Source organism: Neolamprologus multifasciatus, chromosome 17 (genome assembly GCF_963576455.1).
Source record: "Neolamprologus multifasciatus chromosome 17, fNeoMul1.2, whole genome shotgun sequence".
Classification (NCBI taxonomy): Eukaryota; Metazoa; Chordata; class Actinopteri; order Cichliformes; family Cichlidae; genus Neolamprologus; species Neolamprologus multifasciatus.
The window spans coordinates 23,355,827-23,371,749 of record NC_140455.1 but is presented as its reverse complement, the minus strand read 5'-3'; the positions used below and the strand labels follow the sequence as shown (position 1 = coordinate 23,371,749).

Below are 15,923 nucleotides of genomic sequence, written 5' to 3'. Positions count from 1 at the left end.
TCAACGCTTAATTCACAGCACAGCTGATTACTTGTATGTCTGCTCCATTATCCTCCAGCATGTCTCAAACATTCATTAAACAAAGCTATTGATCTTGGCAAAGAGATGATGAAGCTGTGATCATTTCTGAGACAATTTCTCTTGATACTTTTACCAGCTGAATATAAATTTTCTTCTCGGTGAAGGGTGAATCAAAGCTAAACATCACAAGTCATTTGTGTCAGCGTACTCTCCCAGACTTCAAAATGGTCTTTATGAGGCTAAATGCAACTGCCACCGCTAATAAAGATGGGAACAAACGATTTGCTGCTCTCTACTGCTCCGCCGCTAAAGTCCATATTTGCTGAAATGAAGGCGTGATGTTTAATGAAAAGAACATGACATTTAGACGCTGCTGTTTTGACCTTGGCACCACAGATTTAACCTGCTCTTTTTAAATGGCGCTCCGATTCTTGGCACTTTAACTTGTTTTCTGAAGCTTCACTTGTTTGCATTTGCTCTGCCTCTGCGTGAGTGCGTTTGCACTGCCGGGAAGGCCAATTAAGTCGTGTGATCAAGTGCAGGTCTCTGTTGGCTGCAGGCGACAGGCCAGAAGACATAGTGCTCTAAGTCCACATGGCAGAGGATGGATGGTCTGCTTGGGGACAGTTTGTGCTCTTTCAGAAAAACAGTGAAGACAGCTTTCATTTCTATCCATCACCTCTGCCGTGATGACTTGGCCTTTAGAGAAGTGGGCCATCTGTCCACCTTATTAATGAGCTTTTGAGGAATTTTGGTTGAAAACAAACTTTCTTAAGTTGTTTCAAGAGTTTGGTTTGCTACGCTACAGCAGTGGCACGCGGTTGTTTCATAAATTAAGTCATTTTTCAGCTGTAAATTGAGCAAGATTAGAAATATTGTGGTGCACAGCATGGATCTCTGCTCACCCTGTAGTCATAACTTTTTCTTTTCCTCTTGGTCTCATCCAGGACTCACCCGAAATATTACACATGCTCAATTTAAGCCCTTTTTTCATTATCATGAGAACTTTAACCTTATTTTCTCTCCTCCCCTTTATTGGATTACTTAATGCATTTCAGCATCGCAAAGCAAAACTGCTGCAGAAACGGTAGTTTGTGTCCCAAAAGCAAGGGTTTTGTTTTTTTTTCTTCTGTTATCTGTGAGCGGCAGAAGTATGAGGCTGGGGGCGGTAATGAGAGAGTTATGAGATTGTTTCTTCCCCCTGCGCTGCTGGAGAAGACTGATGAGCCTGAACTTGCAAATAAAGTAAAAACAATCAAGGGAAAGAGTGGGTAGCAGAAAGGCACACACATATAGAGGATAAAAAGAGATGTGCTCGTATAGTCCCAGAAGATTGATTGTGTCAATATCCAGGTCATTTTTACGGTGCAATATGTCTCCTTTTAGATTCCTTTGCTCTCAGCCTTCAGCCACATGAAAGAAGCTCCACTGCTGATTGAAGCTTGTCCACGTCCAACTGAAGTTTGATCAAAATGTGGCAGTAACGACGCAAGTTAAGATTTAGTTTCATATAATGGTCTTTGATAGAAGAGAGGAAAGAATCCTCTTAGATTTTCTCTCAGCAGGCCCCATTTGCACAAAGAAAATTGAATGTCAAACATCTTTAAATCACCTTCCATTCTTTCTTTCTAAATTCACTATTAATGATCGGTTAACTGCGTGGACTTGTTTTGCAGCTTACGTTAACCACGAGTCTTGTTTCTGCAAAAAATTTAATCTTTCAATTTACAAAGTGACTTTTGGTGGGAAAAAATTACATTCACGGCTGGCTTATATTTCTGCTCCCTCAAGATGAAGCAAAGCTTTGATGATTGCATTGAGTGTGTATTATTATTAATTCTGTACTTTTTTTAAATGTCGTGTATCAGCCACCCACACAGACCTCAGCGGACTGACACTAGGTGTGTATGTGTGTGCTTATGCATGTGTAAGTACTCATTAAAACTTCAGCATGACTTCTGTTAACCTGTCAGCCAACCCATGCCATTATAGCTATTACCAGAACTAACACAGACATTGTGTTGGATATTGATAGCAATATTAAAGTAAAAGAGTTTTTTGTTTGTTTGTTTGTTTGTTTTTTAAATATGCACATCTTTAAAACCTTTATTTTACTGGTATGTTTTACTTTCCAGTGGAGGGGGTGGAGCACTGGTTCTTAGATTGTAGAAAATCTGATTAATTATGTTGTAGTCTCTAAACCTGACTGCACCACAGTCCCCAAGATCCCCAGAGACAGTACAAGATGCTAACTTATCTCAGTGCTGAGCCTCATACAGGCAGAATCAAAGGGTATAATCTGGTTTTCTGATTTGTGCCAGAGGCATTACAGGCTCGGAGTGCTTCTGTTTTCTCAGGTGTACTGTGAAATAAATTGTTTCCTGTTCCTCAAGATTCAGCTCCATTTCTCAAACCACCTTGAGAAATCTGGTCTTGGTTCTTCTTTACTAGATACTTCAATACAAATATCAAATCCTAAGAGGGAAAGCCACGATGTCAAAAACTTCAGAACACATTGGCGAGACCCCTCATCTAATTAGACATGCAGGGTAGCTGGAGCCTATCCCAGATGATGTTGTGCAAAACGTAGGGTATAAACACGACAGGCTCCCAAACCATCACATGGCTAAAACAGACAACACATGGCCTCTTTAGATTAACGAGTTAACCTGAAAGCAGGAAAGGACTTTTGGAGGAGACCAGAGCCGCCTGAGGAAACCCACAAAAGAGATCTAAACGCCACATAAAAAAGGTCCCAGCCAAGCAAGGTGTTCAAAACAAAAACATAAAGCAATGTGGCATCGGTGCTCTGAACTTTAGTCATCACAAAAAATGAATGCAAAAATATATACATATTTGGTGCCACTTCATTAATGGAAACTTGCAGTGTTTTGCATGCATGTATACTTCATTTCTCCTTACTCCTGCTTTGCAAATGTATTTAATCTCTCCAAATTAAAGAGTTTGTGGAGTATCCCTGTTACGTACAAGTTTCCTGGGTTTTATGTGCATCATTTTCTTTATATAGTTTACTGCAGTTTTAGGCAAATCATCTCAAGATGCTTTGCAATAAAAGAAAATAAAAGTGTAATTAAATATAGGATACCAAAATTTACACTGCAAGCCACAATAACAGAGTGCTTTACTCTACTTCATCCTAAACTTTATCTCCACAGTTATGGCCATTTTAGAATTAACCTAACATGTTCTTGGACTGTGGGAGGAAAATCCCATGCAAGCACACAGAGGACATGCAAACTCCACACAGAAAGGCCCCGGAAAGCTTTGACGCAGGTCCCTGGTGCGTCGTCTTGTTTGAAATGGTTTGAATGATCACATTTAAATGCATAAAATTGACTCCTAAGCAAAATTGATCCTGGAAAAACATCAGAGTGAAGCTACAGTCAAGCTCCCTGTTATTCCCAGCAGGAGCCCTGCAAGAGTGCACTAAGCAGGCTGAATTTCCTTCTGACAAGCGATGACATAAAAACTATTTCTGAGCCTTTAAAGCATCGTGATACTCGGCAAAGAGTGGATGTTAAAATGAATGATGCAACATTTGAACCGCTAAGGCTGTTTACTGACAGAAATGCGTCTCTCTTTCGGCAAAGATCAACATTTTACTTTTTTCAAACTTTTATCAACCCACACTCACTAAAGGATGCGAAACATATGCGTCTTTAAATACTGTATCAGGTTTTGCTTTGTGTAAAACAGAAGATGTCGGGCTGTTTGCTTCAAAGTCTCGTATAATCTGTGGTTACTAAAGCAAGTCACGCATCCAGAAAAAGCCTTATGACATTTTAATGAGACTCCAAAGCCAACTTGCAAGAATGAAATGTGGGCGAATTCACATCAGTGCTCTGTGTTTGGTGACTCAGCCATTATGTAGGATTTTTTTTTTGTAAGTTTTTTTTTCTAATCATCCAAAAGCATCAAAGTTGCAGTTTCAACTAGAAGTTTTTTTTCATATATAAATAAAGTCATAAATTCCATGGTGTTTAAACATACTACATTTAAAAAGTCTTAGAATATTTTATGTGATTGACCACAGAAACGTTTTAAATCAAATATGGTCAAATAGGGTCATAAACAGTCATGTGAAAAAGAAAGAATAGAATAGAATAGAATTCAACTTTATTGTCATTGCACATGTTACAAGTACAAGGCAACAAAATGCAGTTTGCATCCATCCAGAAGTGCTTTAGCCATGATATAGATATATTACAAAATATATATTACCAATAATATAGATATGTAAGTATATTACAGAAATGGGTCTGTTATAGGTATGTTACAATGTACATGGTATGAAGGTATTTTATGAATATGCTATAACTATAAGTATGTACAGGCGGTAGTGGGTATACAGGCTATGAACAGGATATAAAAATGATCAGACACCACTTCCTGTAGATGTCATTTATGGCAGGAAGTGGTGCTCCGGTGATGCGCTGGGCAGTTTTCATGACCCTCTGCAATGCCTTCCGGTCCGAGGCAGAGCAGCTCCCGTACCAGACTGTTATACAGGATGTTCTTGGTGTTGCAGCGATAGAAGTTCACCAGGATGTCTGAGGACAGGTGGTTCTTCCTCAGAGTACTCAGGAAGAAGAGGTGCTGGTGAGCCTTCTTGACCAGCTTGGAGCAGCCGTCCCTTTAATGTAGATGCGTGGATGTGGGTCAGCAAAGCACCTCCTCACAAGATAATAAAAGCATTATCTGATCCTCACCAGGTTCTAAAATTAGTTAAATACAGTGTTGTGGTTTATTTACCTAAAAAAAATAAGCCAAAATTCAGTTTGCAGAAAACTAAGTACAACCTTACTGATTTCATATTAATTAAGAGGGTAGGTCATGTGGTTAACTGAACATCAGCTGGTGTGACCACCTCTCTAACAGCAGTGGTTTTGGCTGTTTTCTGGTCTAGAGCATTTGGTTGTGCGTCACAAATCTTCCCAGGAGTTATGTCACAGCAAATTCACCCCAATGTCAGACCATGCAATGCTCAAAGAAACTGCAACAAACCTAAGAGCTACCGTTTACAGGCCTCAGATACCATGTGAAATGTTAAAGTTCATCACAGTGTAATTTGAAAAAGGGCAAACAAGTATGGCTTGTTTGGAGGCGTTGCCAGGGGAAAGCCTCTTCTCTCTAGAGACAACATGGCAAAATTGCATCTGAACAAACCACAAGGTTTCTGGAACAATATCCTTCGGATAAAAGAGACCAAAGTGGAGATATGACCATGATGTAAAGAACCATATTTGGAGAAAACCAAACACAGCATATTAGCACCAACTGCTCAGCACAGTGGTTGAGGGGGGATGATTTGGACTTGTTTTAGGACCTGGACACCTTGCAGTCATTGAGTTGACCAGGAGCTCCTGGTACTGTGAAGGTAAATGTGAGGCCATGTGTCATACAGTTAAAGCTTATCCCAAATTAGCACATGAAACAGAGCACAACAGCAAATCTACAACAAAATGACTGAAAAAAAGAAAAGAATCAAGGTGTCGCAGTGACCCAATGAAACTCTAGATTGCAATCTGATCTGAAAAACTGTGGTGGGATTCTAAGAGAGCTCAATGAACTGAATCATCGTAAAGAAGAGTGGGCAAAAATTCTTCCACAGCAGTTTGTGAGACTGATAAATTAACTGCTTTCTGTGCGACTTTAAGAGATTGACTCATGCACTTTTTTACACACACTGCTTCTGCACTGACCTAAAGTTGTATTTAAATCATTTTAGAATCTAATGAGGACCATAGATGGGTATTATTATGTTCTGATATGCAAAGCTGATGATTAAGAAGGTGTACTTTGTAACGTGACTGTACTGGCGCAGTGCAAATCTAATATTATGAAAGTATAACTGCTATAGTGTGCTGGCTAGGATAAGATGCTGTTAGCTCGAACACCTTAAAACTTTTATAATTCATTTAGATGGATACAATAAGATACATTTACTAAGAAAAATAAGTTATTGATCTATGGATATATTTATATGCTCAGGTATAGTTATTCATATACTGCTGGTCTGCGATGAAAGTCATCCAAGGCTCATATTATAAAGGTAAAATTTTAGAGGGAGAATCCCAGCAAAAAAGGAAAACGGAGGCAGAAAAGAAGAGCATGAGATGACAACCAGGACAAGTTAATGATATGAAATAGTGCTATGTAAATGCATGCAGAGTGAAAAGAGGGCAGTGGAAGAGAAACACCCATGAGAGGTCCCCCAGCAACCTGAGCCTGTAGCTGCATAAGTAGTGTATGGTTCAGGGCCACCTGATCCAACTGTGAGCTTTAGGAAAAAATAAAGTTTGAATATAATCGTATTAATAGAGCTTAAGTGTGTGTCCCCAACCCGAACTGGGAGCTGGTTCCACAGCTGAAGGCTCTTCCTTCTGTTATATGTTTGGAAACTCCTGGAGCTCTAAGGTGCTCTATTATGATAATATGGGACTATGGGGCCCTTAAAATGGAGCAGGGCCAGATCATTCAGGACTTTGTATGTGAGGATGTATAAGCAGAGATGACATATTTAATAAGCAGATCCATAATTTCCTCTTCCTCTCCCTTTTTCTTGTAAGATTCTATTTCGGCAGAGAAAATAACACGCCATCCTCCGGATGTTGCCAGTCAGCATATGCACATGAATAGCTGCACTGAAAACAATGATCGACAGTTCACACACCCAAATCAGCGTGTTTCTTTAGAAGTGCTGAGCACAACAGCAAACTCCATTGAGGCAGTCAAACCGCATGTTTATAATGCAGTGTTAGTCTGCTCTGTATGATTGAAAACCTGCTTCTGGGCTGTCTGCTTGCTCTGAGTTTGATTACTTCCCCAACGGACTCTACAAGTGCATCTTTGAAGTCGCTCTGTCGGTATTATTTTATGCATGAGTAAATAAATACAGTAACTGTCACCAGGATTTTTGTTGGAAGAGCTAAAAATACAGTATGGGGTGTGATTTGGCCACATGAAAAACAGCTATATTTGAAAACACAAGGACTGTTTGTCTCAGGTTTACCCACAGGGTTTGTTTCTATGATTTTTACATTTTCAAGACTGAGCTTGTTTTAATATTTTTCATGTAGAGTGTTAAAGATGGATGAGTGATCCATAGGATGTCCGTGAATGAGAAACTACCCTCTTCTTCTTTTGGTATCCACTGTCAGGAATAAAGGAACTGGAGTGTGGAGGTCATTTATCCACAGGGATGAATCCTCAAATCCTTAATGGCCTTGAGAGCTCAGAATAGTTGAGCTTCATTTCCTTCAGAACTCTGTGGTTTTTATCCTTGTCAAAATGCTTTTTTATTGGACCTAGTGTATAGGCGGCGTTTTCAAACGACAACCCACAGACATAATCTCCTTTTCAGACCATTTTCCAAAGGGATATGTCAAAGGCTGTTTCTGCTTCCTGTACAGCTTTGGTGAAAGCAACTTAACCGGTATAAGAACCTGAACTTCCCCAAAGGGCAATGAGCAATAGCATAGGTTATAGCTGGTCATAGATTAAATGTATGAATATGCTCCTTTTTCCTCATCTTTTACTTTGTTCCTTTAAAAAGCGGTCTCTGGTTGTTGTTTGGGGGAGACAGATCCCAAAACAATTGCGTGAGTCGGAGCTTCCTTTTTTAAACTATTTACTTTTTTATTATTCTAAATAACTACAACTACAGTTGTTGTTATTGCGTTAAATAATAAATGGCCTGGTACTTAGTGCTTTTCTACTCAATTTGAGCACTCAAAGCGATTTCTTACTACAAAACTCATTCGTCTATTCACACACACACATTCATACAAGTGCTTTTAAATAGACATTCACACTCTGATGGATGCATCAGGGGCAACTCGGATTTTCCACCCATTATGCAAAACAAATAATCCAACTATTAAAGTTTGCAGACATGATATCCTGAGCTTTATCACAGCCAGTCGAGAGATTAGTGGAAGAGTGAAACCACTGTGACCACTGCAGTAGAGTGCACAGAACAAGAGTCACATGTGAAAACTTCAGTTCAACTAGTGGTAAAACATCCACAGAATATCTTTAAATTCTAATCCAAAGGCAATAAAACACTAGTTGTGCTGCTGTCACCCTTTTGCTTAAACAAGCCAAATAGCTTCTTTCTCCTGCCTTCAAGCCAACTTTCTCCTGATTGGCTGTCCCTCATAAACAGAAGATTTAAACAGCATTTGGCTTCTTTGGTCAGAGCAATGTGCCTGATGTGACCATATCACGAATACCCACTTTCAATGACATCATAAAGATCATAGTGCAGAGCAAAATGTCTGAAAGTATGTGTTTAGACCAATCTGAAGCCTGAGGTTTCGGCTCACAGGGATTACTTGCACCTCATCAGCGACATCATTGAAACCTTAGCCATGCTTAGTGTGATCATCCAAGACTGTAATGGGATATAAATATATACAGTATGAATGCAGGAAGAAAAATAAGCAGAAGCATAATGAGTGCCTTATTTGTAGTTTCAAAACCATGACAAAGCATAGACTTCCAGTATATATAGGATACCGTATCATGAGCTGCATGGCCTCATGGCAGAGTACACACATCTATAAAGGTATATGTTTGTACATCATGAGTTTTTAATGCCATTTCATTTTGATTTATAATTCTGGTTTATCTTTAATAACGTCTGCACTTATAGTCATGGAAAGAAAAATTTGTATTTGAATTGCCTAGCTTGTGCCTAGCAGTGAACTCCATTTTTATTTACTATCATCTTATTTACATATCTTCTTGAACAGTACACACACTCTCACACTCTCACACACTCTCACACTCTGTCACACTCTGTCTCACACACACACACACACACACACACACACACACACACACACACACACACACACACACACACACACACACACACTGTATCCTTGACAATAGCAGCATTCAGTGACAGGCTGAGGGTAATGCCCATTACAGCTGTCTGCCCACACATGACAGTTGACACGATCAATATGCCTCTGCTGCTCCGCCTCAGATTGTCATTCCAAGAAGCCTTGGAACTGCGACCTTTACTGACACCCGCAGATCTAGTGGGAGTTTTGCTCGGTAACGTTACAAAATAGGTGCAGTTACTGTAGCAGCACTCCACAAATACCATAAAGCTAAATAAAAGAAAATCACATTTTGGTTATGCAAGCTGGAACAGTTACAGGACTCTGGGTCTAATTTGTAGAAGAAGAAAAAACCCTGTCCACTTATTATTACTAGATTTCAGTTCACAAGCAGAAAATGAGAACTAGTGCCCAGTATGGCAGCAGGGAAAGACCCAATTAGACAGTGACATGTCTGCCAGTGGAAGGCAATGGTGTTATGGAGTCTAGAGGGGCCCTTTAGCTAGAGACTGGGCTATCATACAGGGAGCTGCTTAGAAAGGAAACCATAAGCTTTATTCGCAAAGCTTCTGTGGAAACATGAAGAGTGAAAACATGTAAAATGTAGTATTTCATCACATGCCTAAAGTGGAGCCTACTCCGTATGCACTCCTATTTATCTCCTTCTGTAACCCCAGAGGAGGAGTACAGGTCTACCTTTTGCTTCAGTTGACAGTTGTGCTCTATCGGGAGCACTATAATACAGTAAGTACTATAATACATGACAACATATCTTGGGCGCCCTAAATCTTTTTGTCTCTAGTTAGCTTGTTAAGAGTGTGTTTTTGACACTGTGTGCTAGGCATGGTGACAACAGAGTATGCTACTTCTAACATGCTACCATCTCCCCAGTGCAACCCCCTCCCAGTCCCGCGGAGGTTTATCACGGGCTGCATATCAAATTTGCACCTCGGCAAGTCTTCAAAGCAGAGAACAAGTGCCTCTAGAGCTATGCTATTTAGAGCAATACCAGTTTGTGATTGCTTGAAATGTCAGAACTGTGTCATTAAATTGCATTTCAGTTGCATGCACTTGACCTTTTCGTTTTGCATTTCATAATCCATATCACAGAACTATTAATTGGGACTGTTGATTGGACAGCACTGTTTTTGCAGGGGGTCACTTTGGGCTCTGAGCTTGCAGTGGACATTTTTAGTCATCCTGACAGATTTGCTCTAGGGATAGGACTCCTGGTCAATATTTCAAAATCAAACAGAATAATTTCACAGTTCAGTTTTATGGCAGTGAGTTTGGTACTATGCTGAGATTCATACTTAGCTTAGACACACTTCTTGAAAAGTACTGTGCAAAACTCACACACTGTAGTATTTTTAGACCTTTTTACCTTTTTCCTTTGCATTCTGGTTGTCAAGTCCTGAAATATTTTATGATATGCCAAATATTCAGCTAATAGCTCTTTGGGAATCACCTTGCTGGTGCAAAAATACTCTTTATTCCTTTAAAACTGAAAATGAATGAAAATGACTTTTTCAGCATTTTCAGGTCATTGTAACAAAGAGCCTAAAGATATGATTTAAAATTAGTTTTTTGCAAAAATTTTAAAGGTCAACATTCCTCAGGTCAGGTACAAGGATCAGACTGAAATGAGTGAAAAAGCAGCCAATGTCCAGAGAAAAACTTTAAAAGACTTGGAGGACTATTACTTAAGACTACTTACTACTATACTTTTGCATGTATGTCTATGCAGCACTAAATAATGTGATCAATTACTGAAATAACTGCTATTAAATAGCAGTTTAAAGTCTCCATATTTGCTTCCTTTATGTATTTTATCATATTCCTTTCTGTCACCTCCTATGCCCCTCATGGCAGATTTTGAGTATTTCATGCAACAAGTTCATTTGTTGTGTTCACCACAACACAACACGATACGATTAGGTGCAGTATGATTTGCATTTTTTCTACATATAACAATTTAGTCAAAGCTGCACAAGGCCACCTCTTTTGTTAAATCTGTCCTTTCTCCTTACAGCATCTTACAAAATGAAATTGCAGTTGCCAAATCCTCATTACCTATGCACAAATTGTCTCTTTTCCCCTCCTTTTTTTTTTCAGCCGATTTGCAGTTTAAGTGGTTTTGTGACCAAACAAGCTTGTAGTAAAATGCTCTAACAAGCTCACAGTATGTGTTGCAGACACACACACTTGCAGAAAGAATTTAAATGTGTGATTTACATGCATGTCCTCAGGTTACAAGTGCCCTGCTAGTATAAATTTGTGGCCTCACACTCCCACGATTATTGCTGTGGGTCATATGGAAATGTTTTGTGTTCAGCAAGACCTCTCAAAACAGCATCCTACATTCCTACCTAAATGCCCATTATCTGTGCTTGGCAGAAATACACATGCCTCTTATTTCCTAATTTATTATCACTTCTGTTATGTGATATTTCTATGAGACGGCTGTAGCTGGGCTCACAGATTAGGCCTTTCAAACCAAAAATCAATTTGTTTGAGCTCTTTGATGACATGAGGCTGTGTGTTTTTCTTCTTAAGGGATTTAGATGGAAATGGGGATGCATGCATTAGAGAAGATATACAGGAATGCTTGAAAGCATGCACGCACTTGACTATAAACACACATACTCACTCAGGTGTGGATTTAATGAACAGGGTGTTTGTGTCTTTGAGGTTTCCTCTGTGGGGATCCTGTGAAAAAAGTACTCTAAAAATAGGTGTTGAATCAGATTTTTTATCTAAAACCCTATCTTGATAGATTTTTGTAAATTAACTCTAATATTAACAGAACCACCCTTTTGTCTCAAATATAATTTCCCAGGTGCAATGCTTTGGCAGCTTTGGAAATGCTGAAAGACAAAGAACAGTGCTGATCAGAGCTGGAGAAAACACAGAGAGGATTGAGAGGCTCCATCCAATCAGCACTAGGAAGTGCTAAGCCATGCCCACCACACATCTGTACAATGACGTCAGAGTCCAGTGGACTGCAGCACACTGACAGGTCTTTTTATGTGACTAATGTGCAGGAGGGCTTAGTAACCCGTGATGGCAAAGGTGCTGCATGTCCACAATCCTACTATGCAGTAGGAGTTTATAACAGCAGTCTTGCACGTCAACATCTTAAATGCCTCCATTGCTGGCTAAAAATTATTAAGCAACTTCAACTCCTTATTCACACATCCATACAAGCACTTTTTTCTATGCACGTTTTTTCTATCTAGCATTCACAGTCATTCACATTCATACTCTATTGGATGCATTGGAGAGCAATTTGGAGTTAGCATCTTTTCCAAGGATATTTGGCATGCAGACTCAAGCAGATGGGGGTTATTGATTTAATTGATTGTTATCGATACAGTAAGCCAAAAAAAATAAATAAAAAATACACTTACCTGTGTCTTTACTATAATAAGAAGTCAGAAGGTATACTGACACCACACAGCTAATAATGTGTGTCTCTTTTAGAATGTCTCCATCTTGGTTATATTCAAAAAGTGTCTAATCTTGCGTTATGATTTCAAATGTAAGGTCAAGCTCACGGTGAATATGTGGTATTGTGCTACAGTGCTGAGGGTGAGTTTGAGAAGCAGTTCAGGGGTGCAGACTCAGCTCAGTCTGCTAAATGAGATCTGCTGCTCCACTGCTGGAAAGGCTGTTAACCTGCTATGTCAAGAGCAAATACTTTGATGTCTCCCAGAACCAAATCCCTCTGTCGGGTGTGAGGACACCAGTGAGTTCATCCCACTCAGCTTCACGTAGCTCACCGAACTGTGGAACACACCATGAACTGCTTGGGTATTTCCTGTACTGACTAAACTAGATTTGCTGTCTCAATAACAGCTTAACGCTATTCTTGTGGATCCAATTATTATAGTCTGAGATACAAAATGTTAACTTGAATGCTGGCATGTAGTTCCATGAAAAGAAATAAAGGAGCCCGGACAGTGAATTGAATTAAACCATTTTATAAAATGGATTCATCTCATGAAAAGGTCACTTGATGAGAGAAAATTGAATGAAAACTGGATACATGTCACCCCTGGTTGGAAGTTTGTTAGAGCAGAAATGCTTCTCTTTTTTCCCCATGTGATAAAAGAAGTCTGTAGCCAGTAAGCTTGTTTTAACCTAGATGAATGAGCCCTTTTTTCCATAGAAACATTGCATCTGCATTAGCATTTCTAACGAAAGAGATGGTAAAAGTGTGGAATTGTTTCTGAAACAACCCGATAATTGATAGAGACCTGAGAAAAAAAAAGGCTAAGAGTCATCGTGTATCTGCTTAAAAATGTAAATGGCAATAATGAGGTGCACTTGTACATTTGTTTAGTTCAGACAATTTAGTGTTTAAAGTGAAATGTATCAACTGAATGCTGAACAGGAAAAAAAACTAAAGAGAACGGCACATTTTAAGGCGAAGGTGAAAGACTTCTATGTCTAATCCATCATGTGCATGACACTAATAGCACAGCAGGCTTATAGGAAGACAATACAGTCAAAGAGGGTAAAAATGTGTAACTAAAGGATGCCATCAATCCCAAAGTTTCCTGAATGTTTATGCATAAATATGCTTTTTTTTTTTTAAAGTAAAATCTCAGTATAGAAGCCTATACTGAGGCCGTTTTGTTGGCACATTGGAGTTAAACATCACATAAGACAAAAAAAACAACCAAATTTTCCTTGATTATGGAAATTTGTTTATCTGCCTCTGAATGATACCTGACCAAATCCTCCATAAAATTCTTCAGAATATAAACAGAACTAAAACCAAACATTCTTGTGTATGTAAGTGCTATTTAGGTTGGGGTGGGGGAACTCCAGGCCTCAAGGTCCAGCGTTCTGCAGGTTTTAGATGTCCTTGATCCAGCACAGCTGATTTAAATGGCTAAATTACCTCCTCAACATGTCTTGAAGTTCTCCAAAGGCCTGGAAATGAACTAATCATTTGATTCAGGTGTGTTGACCCTGGGTGATATCTAAAACCTGCACCTCGAGGCATGGAGTTCCTCACCGCTCCTTTAGGTGACTTCAGATTGAAGTTGTCTTAAACGCTTAAGCCATTATTCACCTGAAACGGCCATCTTTCTCCCACTGAGTGAGCACAGCACGCCATCCAGACAGCATGTTTTAGACCGTGATAGCTTCTCCTGTTGTCACACAGAAAACGATTGCCTCATTTGAGTAATTTAAGCATCCTTCTGCTCCTCCAATCAATACGGAGCTACAGTACACTCCAAAAAAAGGCGTTGACAACCTAGTAAGAGTTATTTACGCTACTTTTTAGAAATTGCGCAAGTAAACGGTACTACCACAAAGCAAGCATTGTTTGTTTGTTTTTTCTAAAACAGCTTTTAAAAAACTACCTTTTAAAAATGTATTCGCTGGAAATATTTATTTACATGTTTTTTCTTTTAATTTATCTTTTAAATTAGTACAAGAAAACACAATAGTCTACACATTCTTGTCCCATTTCGTTTTATCCGCCTTAAAAAAAGGAAAAAGAAATAAAAATAAGTTGAAATGACTGTAACAAAAGGCCATTTTTACAGTGTACAAACAGAGCGAACGTGTGTCTCTGCTGCCAATTTAGGCACCCGGTATGTTGTTGGCTGAGCCTCGCTGTGATGCTCTGACTGATTATTGGTGAAGCCAGAGGAGGAGGGAGGCAGTAATCCGTGCACAGAGCGACCCATCTGAGCCGCCAGCAGAGCTGCTTGCGGCGGGCGTGGAGAGACCATGGAGCTGCCGGGGTTTACTCTCAGTTCAGATCGCTAAAGGATACAGACTAATACACCGCATGCGAGTGGGGACGTGCAAGAAGACCAGTGAAGAGAGCTGACTCGTTTTCACTTTAATTGTCCCGGTTGTCCTTCTCCCCGGAGCGTTACGCGTCGTACCGGAGCGCTCCACCTTCTGATGCCGGGAGCGCAGAGCCGGGTCAGGGGCTGATCCGAGTCCTCGCCTCGGATCGTTTTACAGTCTCTGTGACGCATATGAGCTTAGTTTAATATTTTTTAATTAAAGAATCAGCTGTGGATTGTTTGCCCATCAAAGGGATTATGATTTTCTCAGACATGAGTACGGGGACCAACTCCCCCAAGGTGCATCCACCGAACGGGACGAGGTTTTACACGTTCCAGGCAAGTTAACTGCTCGTCTTCAGTCCACCTTTTGCTTGTTTTGTTTACTGAGATGTCAGCTGCTTGTTTTTGTCTATTTGTGTTGACAGTAATTTTTTTCCTTGTTTTGAGTGCCTTGTGGCTTTTATTATGGTAAATTGTAGACGGATTTTCTGCGGAACAGTGGATGTTGGGTGTTTCCTATCTGCGTGCAGAGCCCCTCAGAATCCCCTCGGTAAACTCAACCCTTTGTTTTCCACGACTTTTATTGTGCTTACATTGCAAAGTACTGTGTTTTGTATTTTGAGAGATCTTGGCCAAAATTCTCTATACTCGAATTTACCAAAGAATAATTTAGCAATAACTTGTCTAAGATTTTAAAGGAGAATAGTGCGAAACATCTTCACACTTTCTCTTGATAAATAAATCATCTGACAGTTGGATTGTGTGAAACTGCAATTCAGAGTTCATATAAATCTGTATAATGATTTTTAATGATTCATGATCTGCCCACGTTTGGTTTGAAGAGAAATAGGGACATATGTGCACAGTGCCCTACATTGATTACTGCGCCCCCACCCCCTGCATAATTCAGCTCTGCACAGAGCCCATGCGTGCATGCAAGGAAGCAGTGTTGGTGGATATTGATCGAGTGCGTGTTACTCCTGTAACCAAGCCAGTACTTTTTGTTTTATTGTGGGTGGAAGGAAGAAGGGAAGTGAGTGAGACTGTATCCTTTTTCATATCAGTCTTCAAGCGCCTGCTGGTTGTCTTTGTAGCATAAAAGGGGAGGAAAAGGTGATGATGATTGGAAATTTTTGCAGCCAGGTGCAGTCAGCATGGTTTCATAAGTGTGGAAAGTGGTTTTCGGGTTGTTTCAAGTGAGAAGAAGTGC

The 15,923-nt window shown here is 39.8% G+C and overlaps 1 protein-coding gene across 10 annotated transcripts in view; it reads left to right on the top strand.

Moving 5' to 3' along the window:
* Window positions 1-15,923, top strand: part of ppfia2 (PTPRF interacting protein alpha 2) — a 186,274-nt gene that overhangs the window by 60,221 nt on the left and 110,130 nt on the right. Inside the window, exon 2 of one of the 10 annotated variants that reach the window (XM_085138674.1) lies at window positions 11,734-15,049. The exons of 8 other annotated variants lie outside the window; for them this stretch is intronic. In XM_085138674.1, coding sequence (XP_084994800.1) covers window positions 14,969-15,049 — 81 coding nt within the window. In that variant the 5' untranslated portion in view covers window positions 11,734-14,968. Of the gene's footprint in view, window positions 1-8,913; window positions 15,050-15,923 lie in introns of those variants that run through there. One more of the 10 variants, XM_085138673.1, reaches the window with a different exon arrangement.